Genomic DNA, 24,178 nt, shown 5'->3' with positions numbered 1-24,178 from the left:
CTCTTTCTCTCCTCCCCCTCCCTCTCCCTCTCTCCTCTCTCCCTCTTTCTTTCTCTCTCCCTCTCTCTGCCCACCCCTCTTTACCTCTCCCTCTTTTCCTTTCTCTTTCTCTCTCCGCCTCTTTCTCTTTCTCTCTCTCCATCTCTCTTTCTCTCTCCCCTCCTCTTCCTCCCTCTCTTTCCCTCTCCCTCTCTCCCCTCCCACCCCCTCCCACCCTCTTCCTCTCTCCCCCCTCTCTCCCTCCCCCTTTCTCTCTCTCCCCTCTTCCTCCCTCCTTCCCTTTCTTTTTCTCTCCCTCTCTCCCCTCCCACCCCCTCTCACTCTTTCTTTCTCTCCCCCCTCTCTCTCTCCCTCCCCTTCCCCCTCTCTCTCCTCTTCCTCCCTCCCTCCGTCTCTTTCTCTCTCCCTTCCCACCTCTCTTTCCCTCCCTCCCTCTTTTTCTCTCTCCCTCTCTCACCTCTCACCCCCTCTTGCCTTCTTTCTTTCTTTCTTTCTTTTTTAATTTGATTTATATGCCGCCCTTCTCCGGAGACTCAGGGTGGCTTACAATGCGTTAAGCAATAACGCATTGTATTTCTCTCTCCCCCACTCTCTCCCTCCCCTTTTCTCTTTCTCTCCTCTTCCTCCCTCCCTCCCACCCTTTCTCTTTCTCTCTCCCCTCCCCCTCTCTCTCCCTCCCTCTTTCTCTCTCCCCCCCCTCTCTCTCCCTCTCTCTCTCTTTCTCCCTTTCTTTCTCTCTCTCTCTCTACAGTGGAAAGCAGATCTCATCGTTTCTATCACCCATCTCCTCCCACTTATGACTGCATGGCTGTAACTTTGTTGCTTGTATCCTTATGATATATATTGATTGTTTCCTAGTATGATTTGATTGCTCATTTGTTCTCTATGACTATCATTAAGTTGTACCTTGTGATTTTTGACAAATGTATCTTGTCTTTTTATGTACACTGAAAGCAAACGCACCAAGGACAAATTCCTTGTGTGTCCAATCACACTTGGCCAATAAAGAATTCTATTCTGTTCTGTTCTGTTCTGTTCTGTTCTATTCTATTCTATTCTATTCTATTCTATTCTATTCTATTCTATGCTATTCTATTCTATTCTATTCTACTCTACTCTACTCTACTCTACTCTACTCTACTCTACTCTATTCTATCCATCCCATCCCATCCCATCATTCTGTTCTGTTCTGTTCTGTTCTGTTCTGTTCTATCCATCCCATCCCATCCCATCCCATCCCATCCCATCCCATCCCATCCCATCCCATCCCATCCCATCCCATCCTTCTATTCTATTCTATTCTATTCTATTCTATTCTATTCTATTCTATTCTATTCTATTCTATTCTATTCAATTCACGTATAAATCAGATTTATTTAGGGTTTGCATTTATGATAGGTAAGAAAGGAAAATAAAAGACTAATAACAACGAGGCTGCATAACACTCAGTGGAAAGCAGTCTTTGATGTTGCTTTGTTTTGGTATCAAGAAACCTATTTTTCTTTTACCAAACTGAATCTTTCAAAAATGCTGTTTCAAGGACATGATCAGCATACTGATCTAATCTTTCTTTCCAAACCCAATTAATACAGGGCATTATTGCTATATTCACACAATGTGTTTAGCCATATTCAGCAAAGATCTGCCAAAAATATTTGTACAATGTCCCAGCAATTTTATTTATTTATTTATTTATTTTTATTTAAATTTGTATACCGCCCTTCTCCCAAAGGACTCAGGGCGGTGAACAGCCAAAATTAAAATACATACAATATAAAATTTAAAATAATTTAAAAGCAGAATTAAATCGAATTGGCTTCCCAAAAATTAAAACCCATTACCCTTAAAATAACCCATTAAAATTTTAAGCCAGCCCAGCTTGCTGAAATAGGAAGGTCTTCAAAGCTCGACGGAAGGTCCGGAGGTCCGGGATTAGTCGTATTCCTGTGGGTAACAATCAGTTCACCCGAACCGGCCAGAACCGGCCCAAACCGGTTGAATCCCACCACTACCCCTAATCATTATTGTTGCTCTTCTCTCCACTCTTTCCAGAGTCTCAACATCTTTTTGTTTTTAATAGTGTGGTGACCAAAATTTGATGCAGCATTCCAAGTGTGATCTTACCAAGGCATTATAAAGCAGTAGCATCACTGAGGACTACCTCTATAAAGAAATTCAGAATATTACCGCTGATTTCTCAGTCTCTTTGTTCACATCATGTCTGTATTGCATTAAAGGAAAGAAACAAGATGTCAAAACCGTAATGAGAAGAACTGAGTTTGCATGAGGCCAGGAACCAAAGCAGAGAGACAGTTTTAATCATGAAGAGGAGGAAATGATCAGACATGGCAGGAAGAGATTTAATGAACCATATTTGGCTGCCTATATAAATTGCAAAGTTTCGAACTCTTGGGGCATCTGAAATAACATCAGGATTTCTCGTCCCCGGAGCGAAGAAACATAAGAAATTACTAGGGCCATTGATTTTTTTTTTTTTTTTAAATGACTTGATGCTTACCAGCTACCAAATAAGCCTTAAAAGGAAATTATCCAGAAACTTGCATAATGATGTCCTGTACAGCACCAGGCAGGTTACCTGGACGATGAGGAGCGTTAAAAGATGGACAGCACATCACAGGTTGCTTTGAGAAATGAGATACTCCTATGCACAATTTACACACCGCCTCAGAGCTCTTCAAACTTCACTAAGCATTGATGAGGGTTGGCATTTCTGATTCATGCTGCTTTCCCCAATTTCTGACTTCAGGTGTCCCAAGTCCCTTTTCCCTTTTTGGAAACTTGGCAAAATTTTCTTTGAAATGCTGATGTTTTAGTTCATTGGCTGTCATGCTGGGAAGATGAAGAAGAAGGAGGAGGAGGAGGAGGAGGAGGAGGAGGAGGAGGAGGAGGAGAAAAAAGAAGAAGAAGAAGAAGAAGAAGAAGAAGAAGAAGAAGAAGAAGAAGAAGAAGAAGAAGAAGAAGAGGAGGAGGAGGAGGAGGAGGAGGAGGAGGAGGAGGAGGAAGAAGAAGAAGAAGAAGAGGAAGAAGAAGAAGAAGAAGAGGAGGAGGAGGAGGAGGAGGAGGAGGAGGAAGAAGAAGAAGAAGAAGAAAGAAAAGGAGGAGGAAGAAGAAGAAGAAGAAAAAGAAGAGGAGGAGGAAGAAGAAGAAGAAGAAAAAGAAGAGGAGGAGGAGGAAGAGGAGGAGGAGGAGAAGAGGAGGAGGAGGAGGAAGAGGAGGAGGAGGAGGAGAAGAAGAGGAGGAGGAGGAGAAGGAGAGGAGGAGGAGAGGAGGAGGAGGAGGAGAGGAGGAGGAGGAGGAGAAGAGGAGAAAGAGGAGGAGGAGAAGAAGAAGAAGTGGAGGGGGAGGAGGAGAAGAAGAAGAGGAGGAGGAGGAGGAGGAGAAGAAGAGGTGGAGGAGGAGGAGAAGAGGAGGAGGAGAAGAAGAGGAGGAGGAGGAGGAGGAGAAGTGGAGGAGGAGGAGGAGGAAGAGGAGGAGGAGGAAGAAGAAGGAGGAAGGAAGAAGGAAGAAATAGGCCCTTTTGCCACCAAGCTGGATACTTGTATTTAAGAAAATTGTGGTTGCATTTTTCTGATCCACCACCAAAATCCATTCAAGATTCTTACATGCTCATCCGTGTGTTTTATAACCAACCAGCAGTGTTTTTTTTAAAAAAAAAAACACTAGGACAAATGGAAGTCTTGGAGAAAAGGCTTGGTAGTACAGGGGTTTAAGGCACCCTGTTATTAAGCTGGTTATTAAGACCAGCTGCCTGCAATTACTGCAGGGTTCGAATCTCGCCAAGGCTCAAGGTTGACTCAGCCTGCCATCCTTTCTAAGGTAGGTAAATTGAGGACCCAGATTGTGGGGGCAATAAGCTGACTTTGTATAAATATACAAAAGGATGAAGGCTATTGCTGAGCACATTGTAAGCCACCCTGAGTCTTCGGAGAAGGGCGGCATATAAATCAAATTTAAAAAAAAAGAAGAAGAAGAAGAGCACATCCCTTCGCATTTGGGGCATTGAAAGGGTAACTATTTGCTCTAGACCTATGCAATTAAAAATGTGCAGCTGGCTGGAACCTTGTTAGGTCCAAAGGTGTCCTCAAAGCAGACGGAAAGAGGAGGCTTTTGGTGGTTCTTTAGGACATCTCAGAATTAACCGTTATGGATTCAAGTTTTAGAATAGGTTGGACACAAGGGAGAAAGAGAATATGCTTCCAAGCAACACCACACACCAAAATATTTTCATTAGAAGAAACAATGTGGCTTAAAACCAAGGACTGTCTTGATCCATAAACGAGGAATTCAGGAACTGGGCAGAAAAAGTGAATTATTCAGAGCCTAGCTATGATTGAATTCCAAACCTATTTCATGCTACGTGATTTCCCCCCAGCCAGCTCAATGGTTTTTTAAAAGACATCCTTTTGCATCCCATGTGTACAGATTCATTCCCTTTTATAAAGACCTTAATCAACAGTTACCTCTCAGATTGAAAGAAGAGAATATTTGTAGCTCAGGGTTGAAATCAGAGGTGGGTTTCAGTAGGTTCTGACCAGTTTTGGAGAACCGGTAGCGGAAATTTTGAGTAGTTCGGAGAACCGGTAGTAAAAATTCTGGCTGGCCCCGCCCCCATCTATTCTCTGCCTCCCAAGTCCCAGCTGATTAGGAGGAAATGGGAATTTTGCAGTAACCTTCCCCTGTGTTGTGGCCTGTATGCGGCCTGTGCAGCTAGTAGCTGATTCTGACAGCGAGGAGGCTGGTGTGGTGCTGCGCCAGCAGCCTGTGCAGCTGGCACTCAAGTCAGACAATGAGGAGGCTGGAGAAGATGTGGTGCCAGAGGCAGGGATTCAGCCAGGGCCTTCAGAACCTCCAGCAGCTCCCTTAAGTGAAGAGGACGAAGAGGAGGAGCCTCTTCTCCATGCACGGGCACACAGAGCTGCCAAAAGGCAGGAGTAGCTCCTCAGGAGGAGGTCTCCTCGAGAGTAAGGCTTGGGGCTAATTGGCCACTTCCTTAGCCTATTTAAGGAGGAACACCGACTGAAGCAATTTGCAGGGAACAACTTAGTTTACATACCTTCCTGTCTTGTCTTACTTATCTTATCAGCTTCCTGCAAATTGCTTCCGGGCATTCTGTCAACCACAGTAAGCTTTCAGTATTATTCTTTGAATTCTTGGCGGCTGTTAATGCAGTTAATTAACAGCCGTTGTTGTAAAAAAAAAACTGGTTTATTTAGTAAACTAAGGTTTGTACAGACTTTGTGTGTGCTGCGTTCTTTGGGTCCGTAGCTGGGGCAGGACACCCTGCCATGCCCACCAATCCACACCCACCAAGGCATGCCACACCCACCAAGCCACGCCCACAGAACAGGTAGTAAAAACAATTGAAACCCACCACTGGTTGAAATGAGAGGTCCTTAGTTCTCTCTGAGGGTTGTTTTCTTGTAGACGTTTCATGACCCAGGTAGGTAACATCATCAGTGCTGGAAGGGTTTGGGGGGAGGAAGAGGAGGGCTGTTGATTCCTTGGTGTTCTCTGAGCTTCGTTTTTTTCTTGCAGACGTTTCATTACCCAACTAAATCAGAGGTCTCCAACCTTGGCAACTTTAAGACTTGTGGACTTCAACTCCCTCATACTGTAGCAGCTTCTCAGTTTTCTTCGTCAATACGTTGCTTTTATCTGGCGGAAAGAAAAGGGATTTCCTCAGCATCGTTGCAAAGACAAACGGTAGCAGGTCTGTGCTGAAGAAATACGTGTAGGTGATTTGATTATTCCCTTTGCCAGATATCCTTAGATAACGAATGCTCCTGTCAGAGCCTCTCTGCCTTCTGCTTCCAATGTTAATATTGCTTTGTTCTGCAAAATGATTGTAAATAGAAGGAAAGGAAATGGGTGATTAAGTATTTAGAAATTGACTAGAACTCACAATCGCCTGATGATTGGCCCAAAGTCACCTAGCCAGCCTAAAGCAGGACTAGAATTCACCATTTCCTGGTGATTGGCTCAATATCACTCAGCCACTTTTCATGTTTAAGGCGGTGCTAGAATTCACCATCTCCTGGTGATTGGCCAAAAGTCACCCAGCCAGTTTTCATGCCTAAAATGGGACTATAACTCTCCATTATTATTATTATTATAATATTATTATAATATATTATTTTATATTATTATATTATTATAATATATTATTATTATAATGTATTATTATTGTTGTTCCACCAGGCTGGGCTATCAACATAACAATTTTAAATTGGGTTTTAAATTTCTGGGGTTTTAAAATTTAGCCGAATTCATTTAATAATTTTAAACTATTTTAACTGATGTTGTTTTGTGTTTTTAATAGGCTGTACACCGCCCTGAGTCCTTCGGGAGAAGGGCAGTATAGAAATAAAATTATTTATTTATTTATTTATTTATTTATTTATTTATTTATTTATTTATTTATTTATTTATTTATTTATTTATTTATTTATTTATTATTATTTTGATGATGATTGGCCCAAAGTCACTTCATGCCTAAGGCAGGACTAGAATTCACCGTCTCCTGGTGATTGGCCCAAAATGGCCTGGGCTGGCCTGGTCTAATCTTTTCCCCCTTTTTTTTCTTTTGTAATGTAAATTTTAATCTGTTTTAAATTACTGGGGTGTTTTAAATCTGTCTTGGGCCAAATTGTTTAATTCGGTTTTATTCTGCTTTTAAATTTTTGTATTTATGTGTGTTATTTTGTGGCTGTTCACCGCCCTGAGTCCTTCGGGAGTAGGGCGGTATATAAATCCAATAAACAAAACAAACAAACAAAATCCCTCAGCCACTTTTCATGTTTAAGGCAGTGCTAGAATTCACCACCTCCTGGTGACTGGCTCAAAGTCACCCAGCTGCTTTTCATGCCTAAGGAAGGACTAGAATTCACCATCTCCTGGTGATTGGCCAAAAGGCACCTAGCCAATTTTCACGCCTAAGGCAGCACTATAACTCACCATTTTTTGGTGATAAGCCCAAAGTCACCCAGCCAGTTTTCACACCTAAGGCAGGACTAGAACACACCGTCTCCTGGTTATTGGCCCAAAGTCACCCAGTTGCCTTTCATGCCTAAGGCAGAACTAGAACTCCCAATCTCATTGTTTCTAATCTGGTGCTTTTACCAGTAGACTACGCTGGCTCTAATAGTAGAGGAAAACATCCAAATGTACATTTTCAAAAGAAGGTGTTTGTTTTAAAAAAAAGATTTTATTATATTGCATTACGATACAATACACGTTAAATCGGTTAGACGGTGGTATTTTCTGTACATATTCGATTCGTTCTTTTCAAAAGAAGTTTGATTCCTATAATTAAATGTTAACAATCTGTCACATGAAACTCTGCTACTCTTGTTTTCCTGTAACAACGACAACTAAACGAAAGAGTACTTCTGCGGAGATGACAACGGAGACCACGGAACGCAGAGAAAAAGTTTACAAAATACCAGCTCTAATGACTCATTATGGAAAAGATCTTGCAAAGTGATCCTGATACAGTAATTATTGGTGTGTTAGGCAGAATAACAAACCAATTAAACGAAGTGACAGGAACCAAATATTTTGGCTACGCTGAGTGCAGATTTGCAAACAAACAAAAACCCGCGTTCACTTGCATAATTTCTAAGTTCCTGTTTGGAACTTGAATTTCCAAGCTGTAACCATTAAAAAAATATGAATTCTTTGTTCTTTGCATTGGTTTATTTTATTTTTTTTATTGAGGCTGAAGATGACCACACAACGATCGACTTTTTAAAAGAGGGGCAGGAGCTGTCCCAAGTTTTCTTTTAGCTCTGCTTTGATCAACTCTTTTGCAAACCACAGAATCATAGAGCTGGAAGGGGCCTCAGAGATCTTCTAGTCCAACCCACTGCCCAAGGCAGGAGACCTCATACCAAAGATCTCCAAACTTGGCAACTTTAAGAAGTGAACTTTGACTCCCAGAATTCCCCAGCCAGCATGAGTGGCTGAAGAATTCTGGGAGTGGAAGTCCAGAAGTCTTAAAGTTGCCAAGTTGAAAGAGCCCTGCCTTCTACCATCCCAGACAAATGGTTGTCCAATCTTTTCTTGGAAAACTCCAGTGATGGAGCATTTGCACCTTCTGGAGGCAAGCTCTTCCACTCATTAATCGTTCTCATTGTCAGGAAATTCCTCCTTATTTCCAGGTAGGACCTCCCTTTGATGAGCTTCCACCTGTTGCTTCTTGTCCTGCCCTCTGGTGCAATGGAGAATAAGATGACCCCCTCTTCTCTGTGACAGGCCCTCAAAGTCCTGGAACTGGGTTATCATGCCTCCCCTAATTCATCTATTTGTTAGGCTGTAACGTTGAATGGTCACTAAAGGAACTGTTGTAAGTCCAGTATTACCAGCACTTTATCCTGTAAGCCCAAGTTTCCTTTGCTTCAATAAAATCATAAAGCAAGGAGGAAAATATCCCTTGACTTGATGGCTTGCCGTGTTCCCTAAGTAGCCCTAAGCTGGATGGAAGGATGGATGAACGGATGGAAAGATAGATAGATAAATAGATAGATAGATAGATAGATAGATAGATAGATAGATAGATAGATAGATAGATAGAAAGAAAGAAAGAAAGATACATATGAATACAGTAGGTAGATGATGGATGGATGGATGGATGGATGGATGGATGGATGGATGGTTGGATGGATGGAGATAGACAGATGATGGATGGGTGGGTGGGTGGATGGATGGATTGATATAGATAGACAGACAGGCAGGCAGGCAGGCAGGCAGACAGACAGACAGACAGATACAGTAGGTAGATGATGGATGGATGGTTGGATAGATGGATGGATAGAGATAGATAGATGATGGGTGGGTGGGTGGGTGGACTGATATAGATAGATAGATAGATAGATAGATAGATAGATAGATAGATAGATAGATAGACAGATAGATACAGTAGGTAGATGATGATGGATGGAGAGAGAGAGATACAGTAGGTAGATGATGGATGGATGGATGGATGGATGGATGGATAGATAGATAGATAGATAGATAGATAGATAGATAGATAGATAGATGATAGATAGATAGAAAGATACATATGAATACAGTAGGTAGATGATGGATGGATGGGTGGGTGGGTGGGTGGATGGATGGATGGATGGATGGATAGATAGATAGATAGATAGATAGATAGATAGATAGATAGATAGATAGATAGATAGATAGATAGATAGATGCATACAGTAGGTAGATGATGGATGGATAGATAGAAAGATACAGTAGGTAGATGATGATGATGATGATGATGATGATGATGATGATGATGATGATGATGATGATGATGGATGGATGGATGGATACAGTAGGTAGATAATGGATAGATGGAGGGGGAGAGAGAGACGGAGGGAGAGACACAGAGAGAGGTCTCATTATTTTCCAGGAAGACCCGAGTTGATTTGGACCGCGCCTCCTGCACCACCCAGGGACCTCTTCGTAGGAAGACGCAACGTCAGCAGACCCGGAGGGTTGAGCCCCGCTCAGCTGAGGATCAGGTGGGAGGCGGAAGCGAAAGCGAGCCGGCTGGACGGGATCAGTAAGAGACCCCAGGCGGGAGGAGGAGACGCGCAGTCCGCACAGTCCGTAGCAGCCGATCCGGACGCGGAAGGCGGGATGAGCGCGCATCTGCCTTCTCCTCTAGCTTTTGCAGAAGAGGGGCTTCTCTTTTGCTGGGCTGCAAGGATCTTGGGGGGGAGGGGAGGGGAAGAGGGGGCGAGGAAAGGTTGGTCTGTCCTCCCCCTCGTTGCCCCGTTGAGGAATTTTGCTCGGCTGGGAAGAAGCGCCAGGAAAACTCCACAATAGGTAAGGCAGAAAGATTTTTTTTGGGGGGGTGGGGTTAAATTTAAAAAGTACCCTCCCTCTCTCCTTCTTCTTCTCCTTCCTTCCCTCCCTCCCTCCCTCTCTCTTCCTCTCTCTCTCCCTCTGTCTTTCTCTTTCCCTCTCTCTCCCTCTCTCTCCCTTTCTCTCCCTCTTCTCCTTCCTACCCTCCCTGTCTCTCTTGCTTTCTTTCTTTCTCTCTCTCTCTCTCTCTCTCCCACCCTCCCTCTTTCTTTCTTTCTTTCTCTCCCTCTTCTCTTTCCTACCCTCCCTGTCCCTCTTGCTTTCTTTCTCTCTCTCTCTCTCTCTTTCTCTCTCTCCCACCCTCCCTCTTTCTTTCTTTCTCTCCCTCTTCTCTTTCCTACCCTTCCTGTCCCTCTTGCTTTCTTTCTCTCTCTCTACTCTCTCTCCCTTTCTCTCTCTCTCTCTCTCTCTTTCTTTCTCTGTCTCCCTCCCCCTCCCCCTCCCTCCCTCTTTCTCTCCCTTTCTTTCTCTCTCCCCCTCTCTCCCTCTTTCTTTCTCTCTCCCTCTCTCCCCTCTCTCCCTCTTTCTTTCTCTCTCTCTTTCTTTCTCTGTCTCTGTCTCCCTCCCTCTTTCTCTTTCCCTCCCTCTCTTTCTCTCTCTCTCCCTCTTTCTCTCCCTCCCTCCCTCCCTTTCTCTCCCTTTCTCTCTTTTTGGCTTTGGCACTCTGTTAATCTCAATCCTTTGCTTCCCAATTCTACTGGGATGGGGTAGATTGCAAAAGCTTGTGACTTCTTCTTCTTCTTCTTCTTCTTCTTCTTCTTCTTCTTCTTCTTCTTCTTCTTCTTCTTCTTCTTCTTCTTCTTCTTCTTCTCCTCCTCCTCCTCCTCCTCCTCCTCCTCCTCCTCCTCCTCCTCCTCCTCCTCCTCCTCCTCCTCCTCCTCCTCCTTCTTCTCAGGGCATTGGAGTATGTGTGTTTGGGGGTGGGGTATTGAACCCTGCAGGGAGGGTAAAAAGCGGGTCTGATTTTCATTGTCTGCCTCTCTGTCTCTCTCTCCCTCTCCCTCTCTCTCTCCCTCTGTCTCTCTCTCTCTCTCCCTCCCTCCCTTTTCTTTTTCCTGCAGGGTTTTAAGGAAACGGCTGCATTCGCTCCGGAGATTGTTTCTATTCTGGGCTGGAGTACAAAGCTCCTTCGATCTTTGTTACGGGACCCAATTGGGGTGAGATGCTTTCTTGCATCTTTCTGATGCGGAAAGGGGGCTATGGGGGGGATCGAGGAGGCAGGCACCGTTCAAGGAGTTAACCAACTTTCTTTGCAAGCCGGGACTCTCTTTAAATCGTTCAGCTAAATCCTTTTCAGTTGTGTTTGTAACCCTGGCAATCATTTTTCCTTCTCCTGCTTTGCTCCAGTCATCTGCTCTTGCTTCACTGGAACTGAGCCGCAAAGTTTACGAAGGACCTTTTTATAGCCCTTTCTGGAAAATGGCCGAGACTTTCCTCGCCGGTCACATCATTTGAAGGACAAGCCCTTCAGCTGAAGGTCCAGACATGGCAAACGCTTCGGAGGATAGAGACCTGGGCACCAACGCCATCAACCTTGGACCCGAGGGCACCTGCTGCCATGAAAACTCTACCGCATTCAACTTCACGTCCCAGGAGTTTCAATCCCCAGATTTCTACGTGGTCCTCCCGGTGATCTACTCGGTGATCTGTGCGGTGGGTCTGACCGGGAACACGGCCGTCATCTACGTGATCCTGAAGGCTCCCAAAATGAAGACGGTCACCAACATGTTCATCCTGAATTTAGCCATCGCCGATGACCTCTTCACCTTGGTCCTGCCCATCAACATCGCCGAACACCTCCTGCACTACTGGCCCTTCGGCGAGGTCCTTTGCAAGATCATCCTCTCCGTTGACCATTACAACATCTTCTCCAGCATTTATTTCCTGACCGTCATGAGCATCGACCGATACTTGGTGGTGCTGTCGACCGTCCGGTCGAAGAGAATGCCTCACCGTACCTACCGGGCAGCCCGTCTCATCAGCATCGGCGTTTGGGTACTGGTTACCATAATCGTCTTTCCCTTCTTCATCTTTGCCAACGTCTACAAGGATGACTTGAACATCACGAGTTGCGGACTCAATTTCCCCAAACCTGAAAGATCCTGGTTCAAAGCCAGCCGGATCTACACGCTCTTGTTGGGTTTCGCCATTCCGGTTTCCACCATCTGTGCCCTTTACGCCCTGATGTTGTACAATCTGAGGAACATGAGCTTAAACTCGAACGCCAAAGCTTTGGACAAAGCGAAAAAGAAAGTCACCATTATGGTTTTCGTGGTGTTAGCGGTGTGTCTCTTCTGCTGGACGCCGTTCCACCTGGCCACCATCGTGGCTTTGACCACGGACTTGCCCCAGACCCCCGTGGTCATCGGCATCTCTTATTTCATCACCAGCCTAAGCTATGCCAATTCGTGCTTGAATCCTTTCTTGTACGCCTTCCTGGATGACAGCTTTCAGAAAAGTTTCCGGAAGATGTTAGAATGCAGAGCAGCTTGAAGCAAAAACTTCCGATTCCTGACCAATGTTGGGTTTAGTCACACACCATCTTGCAAACTTTGGCCTTTGAGGTCCATAAAACATACATATATATATATATATATGTGGAAGAATGCCCCCTCCCACATGTTGGGGTAGACCAGGTGTCTCGATAGAGAAACACTTAATCTTTCCCTGGCTCAAGCTGATGAAGGGAGGAGAACTTGTGGCTCAGAGGTTAATTCAACTGCCTAACATGCAGGAAGCCCAAGTTCGCATCCGAGTAAGGGTATGGCTAGCTGATGAGAGCTAAATAGCTTGAAATAGATCTATACTTGTCTCCCTTTATTTCTTTATCAGCAAAATATAAATTTTATATATATATATATATATATATATATATATATACAGCTGCAGCCGCATTGCATTAAAACATTGAAACGAGGAATTTGAGTGTACATCTACGCAGGTAGTCCTCGACTTACGACCACGAAGGAGCCCCGCACCAAATTTCCATCGCTAAGCGAGACACTTTGCCCCATTTTACGACCGTTCTCACCGTTGTCGTTAAGGGAACCGCTGCGGTTGTTAAGTGAGTTGCACGGTTGTTAAGCGAATCTGGCTTCCCCCGTTGACATTGCTTGTCCGAAGGTCGCCAAAAGGGATCACGTGACACACGCACACACCCCGGGGACACGGCGACCGTCATAAATATACGAGCCCGTTGCCCAAGCCTCTGAATTTTGATCAAGTGGTCATGGGGATGCTACAACGGTCGTAAGTGTGAAACACGGCCATAAGTCGCTTTTCTCAGTGACGTTGTAAGCTTGAACGGTCACTAAACGAAGGGCTGTAAGTCAAGGACTACCTGTACATTTCAGTGGGTTTGCCTTGTTTTAAATTATGTTCAGATAATTTTGCTTTGCTCCAGTGCCTAATAATAATATATGTAAACCCGGAAGGGTAGAAGACAAGATATTTAATTTAACAGCTGTGATGTTATTAATCTTGGTTTTCCTCTGCCCCCTGGTGGATAAGAACAAAATTGCTCCATGAATAAATAGCATGAAAATAGACTTGGAAGTTGTCTGAGTAACTGAGACTGGGGAAAGGAGTTCTTATTTATTGACTTGTTTATTTATTGATTTATTTATTTTCTTTATTTGCTTATTTACTTATTTATTTACTTATTCTTATTTATTTCTTTTGTCCCATTGTGTCTATGAATAAAGTTTCTCGGTCTTTCACCCTTAAGGCTCCTAAACACCCCAAAGGTTGCATTTATAAAGTGATATCGTAAGCAGTATTGCAGGCTAAACTCTGCACACAGCCTGGAGTTCGATCCCGGCCAGCTCCAGGTGGATTCAGCCTTCCATCCTTCCGAGGTTGGTAAAATGAGGATCCAGATTGTTTGGGGCCATAGGCTGACTCTGTAAACAGCTTTAGAGAAGGCTGTAAAGCACTGTGAAGCAGTATATAAGTCTATTGCTATTGCCCTTCCTTCCTTCCTTCCTTCCTTCCTTCCTTCCTTCCTTCCTTCCTTCCTTCCTTCCTTCCTTCCTTCCTTCCTTCCTTCCTTCCTTCCTGTTAGAATGCAGCACTGCAGGCTAATTCTACCAACTGCCATGAGTTCGAACCCAACTGGCTCAAGGTTGACTCAGCCTTCCATTCTTCCGAGGTTGGGTACAATGAGGACCCAGATTGCTTGGGGGGCAAGAAGCTGACTCTGTAAGCAGCTTAGAGAAGGCTGTAAAGCACTGTGAAGCGGTATATAAATTCTATTGATATAAACCGATGTCTTTATTCTATTCAAACTGGGCGACTTATTCAGGAGCTGCAGACTTCTTAGCGGTGCTAATTTCTGCAGCAATCATGTTCTTGCTTCCTCCTTCGAACACAATTTGATAAAACAAAACAGACGCCAGAGCAAATTACAAACCTCAGGAAGTTTTTGTCGTCGTTATTTTTCAGCCGAATGGGATCCAATTAGCATGTAAGCCGAAAGTTTAGCATGATAGAGAAATCTGTGCAGAGGCCTTCAAGGTGGTCTATTTTGACAGCTGGTTTATTTTAATTTTTGTAAGGATCCATTGCTTTCTCATTGTGGGGGAGAGGGGGATACCATATTTTTCGGAGTATAAGATGCACCTTTTTCCCCCCTAAAAGGGGATGAAAATTTAGGTGCGTCTTATACACCGAATGTAGCCCCGTCCACCCACTGGCCCCCACCCTTTGGGCTCTGCCTCGCAGCAGTTACCTCCTTGCAAGCAAACAGCAAAAAAAAAAAAAAAAACAGCTCCTTTCAGCTTCAGCACAGCCTAATTAGCACAAGCTGATTGGATCGGCCTCCCGACTCTCAGCTGTTTTGCTCACAGCTATTTGCAGGGCTCTGCTGCTTGCTGCAAAGAGGTAAATTGCTGGAGCAGATTTTTTTTTTTCCTTGTGCTAATCAAGCTATGGTGAAAACGAAAATGAAAGTAAAGCAGGCTGTTGGCTGTTTGCTGCAAGGAGGCAAAATTGCTCAGAGGCAGAGGGAGATTTCTTTTTCGTCTTTTCCTCACCAAAAAAAGGTAGGTGCGTCTTATACTCCGGTGCGTCTTATACTCCGAAAAATACGGTAGGTTTGCAAAGAGAGTTAGTGCTTTTTTGATGAACTGAGATGGAAGGATTGTGCCGATAAATTGTAGGGAGGAGGTGTGCAAAAGAAAAAGTGTGTGTAATTCTTGAATACATAACACAAGCTTTCCAAATCTAAGGTTTAAAGATAATGTGCTGGACTAGAGGGGGATAGGATTTTTCACTGTTCCTTGTCTTCACGAACTCAAGTTATTTTGCCAAAAGATTCTCACTAATCTCATAATGATTAGTTACTTGATTTTTCCAAAAACTTGTATGAACCCTTTTGAAAATCTAAAAATCTGCCAGCATCAGCAGCATCAGTGGTGGGAATTGCACGAACCCTCAAATCTCTTTGACCGTTAGCTCCGTCTTTTCTAGCTCCGTAACATTTTTTTCTAGACAGACGGTTTGGTGTAATGGTGAAGGCACCAAGCTTAAAACCAGGAAACGGTGAGTCCTAGTCCTGATTTAAGACAGCTGGGCAATTTTAACTTAACTTAGAATAACAGAGTTGGAAGGGACCTTGGAGGTCATCTAGCCCAACCCCCTGTTCAATCATTTCTGACAAGTGGAAGTCCAGTCGCTTTTTGAAAGCCTCCACTGATGAAGCAACCACGACCTCTGTAGGCAAGCTGTTCTGCTGGTTGATTGTTCTCACTGCCAGAATCAATTTTGGCTCAAACATCAGGAGACGGTGAGTTCTAGTCCTGCCTTAGGTATGAAAGCCGGTTAGGTGACTTTGGGCCAATCACCAGGAGACGGTGAGTTCTAGTCCCGCCTTAGGTATGAACGCCAGCTGGGTGACTTTGGGCCAATCACCAGGAGACGGTGAGTTCTAGTCCTGCCTTAGGTATGAAAGCTGGTTAGGTGACTTTGGGCCAATCCCCAGGAGACGGTGAGTTCTAGTCCCGCCTTAGGTATGAAAGCCAGCTGGGTGACTTTGGGCCAATCACCAGGGGACGGTGAGTTCTAGTCCCGCCTTAGGCATGAAAGCCAGCTGGGTGACTTTCGGCCAATCCCCAGGAGACGGTGAGTTCTAGTCCTGCCTTAGGTATGAAAGCTGGTTAGGTGACTTTGGGCCAATCACCAGGAGACGGTGAGTTCTAGTCCCGCCTTAGGTATGAAAGCCAGCTGGGTGACTTTGGGCCAATCCCCAGGAGACGGTGAGTTCTAGTCCCGCCTTAGGCATGAAAGCCGGCTGGGTGACTTTCGGCCAATCCCCAGGAGACGGTGAGTTCTAGTCCCGCCTTAGGCATGAAAGCCAGCTGGGTGACTTTGGGCCAATCCCCAGGAGACGGTGAGTTCTAGTCCCGCCTTAGACATGAAAGCCTGTGGGTGGCTTTCAGCCAATCGCCAAGGAAAGTGGCTTGCTTGTGATTGGAAGTGACTTCTCGTGCAGTCGCTTCCTTTTGGGTTCCTCTTCGCAAAGATGGACTGTTTCTCCTTCAGACCGGAGACAGAGGTGATCTCTCCAACGGCCTTGTGTGTGTCTCTCTCTCTCAAATATATAAGTCGACTTTGTCCTCAGTTTGCCTGGTGAATAACGGCCTAATATGGATCTGAAGGTCAGGAATGTTCCTTCCCCCCCCTTCTTTTAAAAAAACCTCTCTGTGAACAAATAAATCACATGTAAAATAGATGTATATTTGGCATCTGGGGCTTTATGGAGAACTTAGTGTTCCTTGCTGCTTTGACCCAAATGCATCACTCCAAATGGAGTTTTTTAAATATTATGGCGTCTGCTCTTCTTGTTTTCATTTTTAACCTGCTCTAAATAGAAGCCTCCGTTTTTAATTTGAGGGAGATGCCAATACTCTGTTGTGCTGCTATGACAGAGGCATCTATTTTGTTCCGGCGGTATCACATCTAGGCTCCCATCTACTACCTTGACTTATGACTGCAATTAAGCCCAGAATTACTATTGCGAGTAATGGCAATAATTAACAGAATCACAGAATAATAGAAGAGATGGAAGGGACCTTGGAGGTCTTCTAGTCCAACCCCCTCCTCAGGCAGGAAACCCTACACCACTTCAGACAAATGGCTGTCCAATCTCTTCTTTAAAAACTTCCAGTGTTGGAGCATTCACAACTTCTGGAGGCAAGTTGTTCCACTGGTTAATTGTTCTCACTGCCAGGAAATTTCCCCTTGGTTCTAGATTGCTTTTCTCCTTGATTAGTTTCCATCTGATGCTTCTTGTCCTGCCTTCAGGTACTTTGGAGAATATCTTAGATTAGATTAACAGAGTTGGAAGGAACCATGTAGGTCCATGATGGCGAACCTATGGCACGAGTGCCACAGGTGGCGCACGGAGCCATATCGGTGGGCACACAAGTGTTGCCCTAGCTCAGCCAGCTGATTTTTGGGCCTTCCAGTCCCACCAGAAGACAGGCTGTTTCCAGCCTTAGGAGGACCTCTGGGGCGGAGGCTGTTTTCGTCCTCCCCAGACTCCTAGAAAGGCTCTGGAGCCTGGGGAGAGTAAAAAACGGGTCTTCCGGTCCCACCGGAAGTCAGCAAATGGGCCATTTCTGGACTCCGGAGGGCCTCCAGGTGTGTGTGAGGAAGGCCGTTTTTGCCCTCCCCAGGCTCCTAGAAAGGCTCTGGAGCCAAGAAAACCTCTGAGCGTGGGGAGGACGATAAACGGGCCTCGCGTGCCAAAAGTTGGGGGAGCATGGGAGGGTCGTGCACGCATGTGCGGGGTGCATTGAATTATGGGTGTGGTCATGCGCGTGCGCGACCCCCCCGCATTCCCCCTGCTTTTGGCACATGACGACAAAAAGGTTAGCCGTCGCTGTTGTAGGTCATCTAATCCAACCCCCCACCCAAGCAGGAGACCCTACACCATTGACCCCCTCATCTTTGTGGCAACCCCTGAGCTATTGGAAGACTGCTATCACGTCCTTCTTTTCATTAAATTAGACACCTAGAATTCCTGCAACTGTTGTTCTTATCTTTTAGCCTCCAGTCCCCTAATCTTTTTTTTTTTTTTTAATTTGATTTATATGCCGCCCTTCTCCGGAGACTCAGGGCGGCTTACAATGCGTTAAGCAATAGCCTTCATTCTTTTGTATGTTTTATACAAAGTCAGCTTATTGCCCCCACAAACTGGGTTCTCATTTCACCTACCTTAGAAAGGATGGAAGGCTGAGTCAACCTTGAGCCTTGGAGAGATTCGAACCAGCAGAAATTGCAGGTAGCTGTGTTAATTACAGGGTGCACTAAACCCCTGTACTATCAAGGCTCTTCTCTGTTGCTCTTAACAAATCTTAACAAATTAAGCAGGTCACCATGGAGCCGTCACTGATTTTATCCATCTTTTTGCACTGGCATGAAACGAACACAGAGGACATTACGTCGATCCCATTTTTATCCCATGGGCATTTTTGCCAGAACACAGAAATAAATGCCAGGGGGAGGGGGAAAAAATCAAAATTTATTGTCACATCATCATGGAATGCTGCAAACAACTGTAAGTACCTTTTGGGAGGTGTATTGTAACTTCAGCTGGTATCGAAGCAACTGGTTGTTAAGCAAGCACTTTTTTTTCTTTTTTTCTTTTTAAAATATTTTTTAATTCCTAAACATTTTTGAAAAACAGTGCCTTGTCAGGATAACATTTACAAATAGGAGAAAAACCAAAGAAAAGGCGATAGTAAAACGTAACACACAAACTTATGTTAATAACAATAACATAATAATATAACAACAGTAATTATAATAGTATAACCAAAAAACTTAAACTAAATTTCTTCTTACATTAGCTTGTTTACATTTTTACCCTTACTATAATTATAGTTTTATACATCTTTATTTTCCATATTAACAAATATTAACATTCATAAACTTACTTTCTCTCATTTCTACCTCTTGTCTCTATCCATTCATAAAATTTATTCATTCATTTATTTATTTTGTCACATTTCTATGCCGCCCAACTCCCAAGGGACTCTTAAAATTAATTCCATGTCCGATAATATTCTGAGTCTTCTTTATCTTTAATTTTTAAAGTTAGTCTATCCATTTCCACACAATCCCAAATTTTCCTAATTATATCCTCGTCCAGAGGGTTTTTTTTTTTTTTTTAAATTTTATTTATATGCCGCCCTTCTCCGGAGACTCAGGGCGGCTTACAATGTGCTAAGCAATAGCCTTCATTCTTTTGTATATTTATACAAAGTCAGCTTATTGCCCCCACAAACTGGGTCCTCAATTTACCCACCTTAGAAAGGATGGAAGGCTGAGTCAACCTTGAGCCTGGCGAGATTCGAACCTGCAGTAATTGCAGGCAGCTGGTCTTAATAACAGGGTGCTTTAGACCACTGTACTACCAAGGCTCTTTTTCACATCTTATTCCCGTTTTCCCAGTATTTAGCATATATAATCCTTGCTGCAGTCAGTATATGTAACACTACATATGAAAGCAGGTGCTTTCTAATGGGAAAGAAATCAACTACACACTTGGAATATTGCATCCTGTTTTAGTCGCCAGAATATAAAAAGCTGTTGAAACTCTGGAAAGAGTGCAGAGAAGAGCAACAAAGATGGTTAGAATAGAATAGAATAGAATAGAATAGAATAGAATAGAATAGAATAGAATAGAATAGAATAGAATAGAATAGAATAGAATAGAATAGAAAAATGGAGTGGAGTGGAGCAGTAGAGTAGAGAATAGAATAGAATAGAATAGAATAGAATAGAATAGAATAGAATAGAATAGAATAGAATAGAATAGAATAGAATAGAATAGAATAGAATAGAATAGAATTCTTTATTGGCCAAGAGTGATTGGACACACAAGGAATTTGTCTTTGGTGCATAGGCTCTCAGTGTACATAAAAAGACAAGATACATTTGTCAAGAATCATAAGGTACAACACTTAATGATAGTCATAGGGAAACAATCAATATAAATTTTAAGGATACAAGAAACAAGGTAACAGTCATACAGTCATCAGTGGGAGGAGATGGGTAATAGGAACGATGAGAAGATGAATAGTAGTGCATTCTTTATAACTAGTTTGACTATTAGGGCAGTAGGGTGAAATCTAAAAATTTTTGCTACCGGTTCTGTGGCCGTGGCTTAATTAGTGGGCGGGGCTTGGTGGTAAGGTGACTATTGGCCAGGTGGCCGTGGCCAAGTCAATGTCACTTCTTTGCCCTTTTTTAACCTACAAAACACAACACAACACAACTGGCTCACCCACAATATAAAAGCAGCTGTGCTAGACCCAAAATGGCCCCTGCAACAAGCAGGAACCTCACACAGCCACAAAAAGCCCAAAAAACCAACTTTCACACTTTACACACACAAAATTTTGTGTGTTTGTGTAGTTAGACTGAAACACTACAGAAACACACTAAATCTCAGAAAGCTGGACAAATATTATTTTATTTTATTTTATTTTTATTTTTATATAAAAGCAGCTAAATTTAAAACTTCCTAAACTTTAAATGGCTAGGTCTAAAAAAAGAACAACTAAAAAAAAACCCAATTAACTATTTTTTTTAAAGCTCCCAAAGGGGAAAAAAACTTACCCAATAGAACAGGGGTCTCCAACCTTGGCAACTTTAAGTCTTGTAGACTTCAACTCCCAGAATTCCTCAGCCAGCTTTGCTTTGCTGGCTGAGGAATTCTGGGAGTTGAAGTCCACAACTCCCTGCCTGCTGGATTGCTTGCTGATGCAATGGATTTGCAATGGGATTACAGCAAGGCGTTGCGACCAGCAGCTAAAGTAAGCAAGCTGGGGTGGGGGAGGGATTTTTGCTACGAGCCATTTAAAAGAAAAAAAGTTTTTTTCTTTTACATGGCTCTGGCGATCCAAGCTGAGTTGCCTGATTAGCAGGCAACTCAGCTGGGATGGTCAGAGCTTAGCTGGCCAGAGCCATTTAAAAGAAAAAAAAGGCTCTGATGATCATGCGGCTCAGCTGGGCATGAGGGGCGGGGGTAGGGATTTTTGCTACTGGTTCTCTGAACTGCCTGCCGCCATCGCTACCTACTCGCCCGAGCCGGTCCGAACCAGGAGCATTTCACCCCTGTATTAGGGTCGAACTATTAGGGGACTAGAGTCTAAAACATATGAAGAACAGCTGCAGGAACTGGGTATATGTAGGTATAATGAAAAGAAGGACTAGGGGAGACATGATAGCAGTCTTCCAATATCTCAGGGGTTGCCCCAAAGAAGAGGGAGTCAAGCTATTCTCCAAAGCACCTGAAGGCCGGACAAGAAGCAATGGGTGGAAACTAATCAAGGAGAGAAGCAACCTAGAACTAAGGAGGAATTTCCTGGCAGTTAGAACAATTAACCGGTGGAACTACTTGCCTCCAGAAGTTGTGGCTGCTCCAACACTGGAGGTTTTCAAGAAGAGGTTGGACTACCATTTTCTGAATTGGTTGAGCAGGCTGGGGTTGAATTAGAAGACCTCCAAGGCAGTGGTGGGTTCCTTCCGGTTCAGCCCGGTTCAGCTGAGCCGGTAGCGGTGATGATATGACGTCACCGAACCGGTTCTCTTTGTTCGGGAGCTGGGCCCTCCCGCCCCCCGCCCACTCCCCACCCCACGTTATTCTTACCTTTTATTTGGCCCCACCCCCAATCTATTGCTGCCTCCCGAGTCCCAGCTGATCGGCTAGAAGGAAAAAAACTGTTCAAACTCTTGCCGCGGGGCTTCAAAGGGCCGCCCTACAGCTGATCAGTGTTAAAAGGCAGTGTGGTGGTAAACCGGTGCCTCCAAAAACGAATGAGTAGACAGGTGCCTCCAGAAACAAATGGGTAGACCGGTACAGCTCTGCAAGTAGTTAAAAGCCTGGTAGGCCAGTACCTCTGCTAAATCCTAAAAGAATTGTCACATGACCATCAAGCCACGCCCACAAAATAAGCCACACCCACAGAACCGGTAGTAAAAAAATTTAGAACCCACCCCTGTTCCAAGGTCCCTTCCCACTCGGTTATTCTGTTATTATTATTATCAGTGCTGTGGATTCAAGACTCCAGAAACCTTAGATATCAAATGCCAGTGAAAATTGGGAGTGAAAAACCTTCAGGCTTCTGGAGTCTCCGGAAATGCACTTGGCTTTATTTGCTATCTCCTTCAGAGTAAAATGCCCCTTGTCTTTCCTGAAGAGTGGGTTCCCCCCCTATGTTTTTCCTACAAAACAAAGCAATGAGTTATTATGAGAAGTGCCACTATATCAAGTCAATGCAGCGTTCTTCCGTGACGCAGCTTCCATTGCTACGCTACCAAACACTAGCAATCCATACACTCTTACTCATCCGCTAGAGTTAATTGGAGAGGGAAATTGTGGTTTAATTATGTTTGTCAGTCTTGGCCCTGGTGTTGTGGCCCGCCAGCAGCCCGCAGAGCTGGCAGCAGATTCGGATAGTGAGGAGGTTGGGGAGGAACATGGGCCAGTCCTGGAGTCTGGGGAAGGCTCTGACGAGGGCTCTGCGTCAGAGGCAGAGAGGGGGCCAGGGCCGTCCGACAGTTATCAGCTGCCTTCGGAGTCAGACATCAGTGAGGCAGACGAACAGCTGGAGCCTGTTCCAAGAGTGCGTATGCGCAGAGTTGCCAGACGAAGGGAACAGCTAAAAAACAAGGGGCGACTTGGGAGTAAGGCCACAGGTGGATGATGAATGGCCCCTCAACTGCAAATATTCTCTTCCACCTTGCTTAAACTAGACGGACCATTCATGTTCGGGTTTTTCGACCAAGCACGTCACCATCTTCTGCTCAGGGGTGGGTTCTAAAATTTTTTACTACCGGTTCTGTGGGCGTGGCTTATTTCGTGGGCGTGGTTTGATGGTCATGTGACAATTCTTTAGGATTTAGCAGAGGTACTGGTCTGCCAGGCTTTTAACTGCTTGCAGAGCTGTACCGGTCTACACATTTCTTCTTGGAGCATTCCGGTCTACCTATTTGTTTTTGGAGGCACTGGTCTACTCATTTGTTTTTGGAGGCACTGGTCTACTCATTTGTTTTTGGAGGGACCGGTGTACTCATTTGTTTTTGGAGGCACCGGTTTACTCATTTGTTTTTGGAGGCACTGGTTTACTCATTTGTTTTTGGAGGCACCGGTCTACTCATTTGTTTTTGGAGGTACCGGTCTACTCATTTGTTTTTGGAGGCACCGGTCTACCCATTTGTTTTTGGAGGCACCGGTTTACCCATTTGTTTTTGGAGGCACCGGTCTACCCATTTGTTTTTGGAGGCACCGGTCTACTCATTTGTTTTTTTGGAGGCACCACTCTACCCATTTGTTTTTGGAGGCACCGGTCTACCCATTTGTTTTTGGAGGCACTGGTCTACCTATTTGTTTTTGGAGGCACCGGTCTACTCATTTGTTTTTGGAGGCACCGGTCTACCCATTTGTTTTTTGGAGGCACCGGTCTACTCATTTGATTTTGGAGGCACCGGTCTACTCATTTGTTTTTGGAGGCACTGGTCTACTCATTTGTTTTTTTGGAGGCACCGGTCTACCCATTTGTTTTTGGAGGCACCGGTCTACCCATTTGTTTTTTTGGAGGCACCACTCTACCCATTTGTTTTTGGAGGCACCGGTCTACCCATTTGTTTTTGGAGGCACTGGTCTACCTATTTGTTTTTTGGAGGCACCGGTCTACTCATTTGTTTTTGGAGGCACCGGTCTACCCATTTGTTTTTTGGAGGCACCGGTCTACTCATTTGTTTTTGGAGGCACCGGTCTACCCATTTGTTTTTTGGAGGCACTGGTCTACTCATTTGTTTTTTTGGAGGCACCGGTCTACCCATTTGTTTTTGGAGGCACTGGTCTACTCATTTGTTTTTTTGGAGGCACCGGTCTACCCATTTGTTTTTGGAGGCACCGGTCTACCCATTTGTTTTTGGAGGCACAGGTCTACTCATTTGTTTTTTTGGAGGCACCACTCTACCCATTTGTTTTTGGAGGCACCGGTCTACCCATTTGTTTTTGGAGGCACTGGTCTACCTATTTGTTTTTGGAGGCACTGGTCTACTCATTTGTTTTTGGAGGCACTGGTCTACTCATTTGTTTTTGGAGGGACCGGTGTACTCATTTGTTTTTGGAGGCACCGGTTTACTCATTTGTTTTTGGAGGCACTGGTTTACTCATTTGTTTTTGGAGGCACCGGTCTACTCATTTGTTTTTGGAGGTACCGGTCTACTCATTTGTTTTTGGAGGCACCGGTCTACCCATTTGTTTTTGGAGGCACCG

General features: G+C 44.4%; 1 protein-coding gene across 1 annotated transcript; it reads left to right on the top strand.

Annotated features, from left to right (window-relative positions):
• Positions 1-9,734: 9,734 nt before the first annotated feature.
• On the top strand, positions 9,735-12,753 carry NPBWR2 (neuropeptides B and W receptor 2). The gene is made up of 2 exons (XM_087889002.1): positions 9,735-9,843; positions 11,230-12,753. Exon 2 carries the CDS (start codon positions 11,368-11,370, stop codon positions 12,373-12,375), a length of 1,008 nt encoding a protein of 335 aa, XP_087745128.1. The 5' UTR covers positions 9,735-9,843; positions 11,230-11,367; the 3' UTR covers positions 12,376-12,753.
• Positions 12,754-24,178: the final 11,425 nt, after the last annotated feature.

Source organism: Pantherophis guttatus, chromosome 3, assembly GCF_059756535.1.
Source record: "Pantherophis guttatus breed Tessera chromosome 3, ASM5975653v1, whole genome shotgun sequence".
NCBI lineage: Eukaryota > Metazoa > Chordata > Lepidosauria > Squamata > Colubridae > Pantherophis > Pantherophis guttatus.
The sequence above is the reverse complement of the archived record's forward strand: the minus strand, read 5'-3'. Positions and strand labels throughout refer to the sequence as shown.

Excerpts from the sequence above, each read along its gene's own strand:
- NPBWR2 (XM_087889002.1), top strand. The coding sequence starts at position 11,368 with ATGGCAAACGCTTCGGAGGATAGAGACCTGGGCACCAACGCCATCAAC.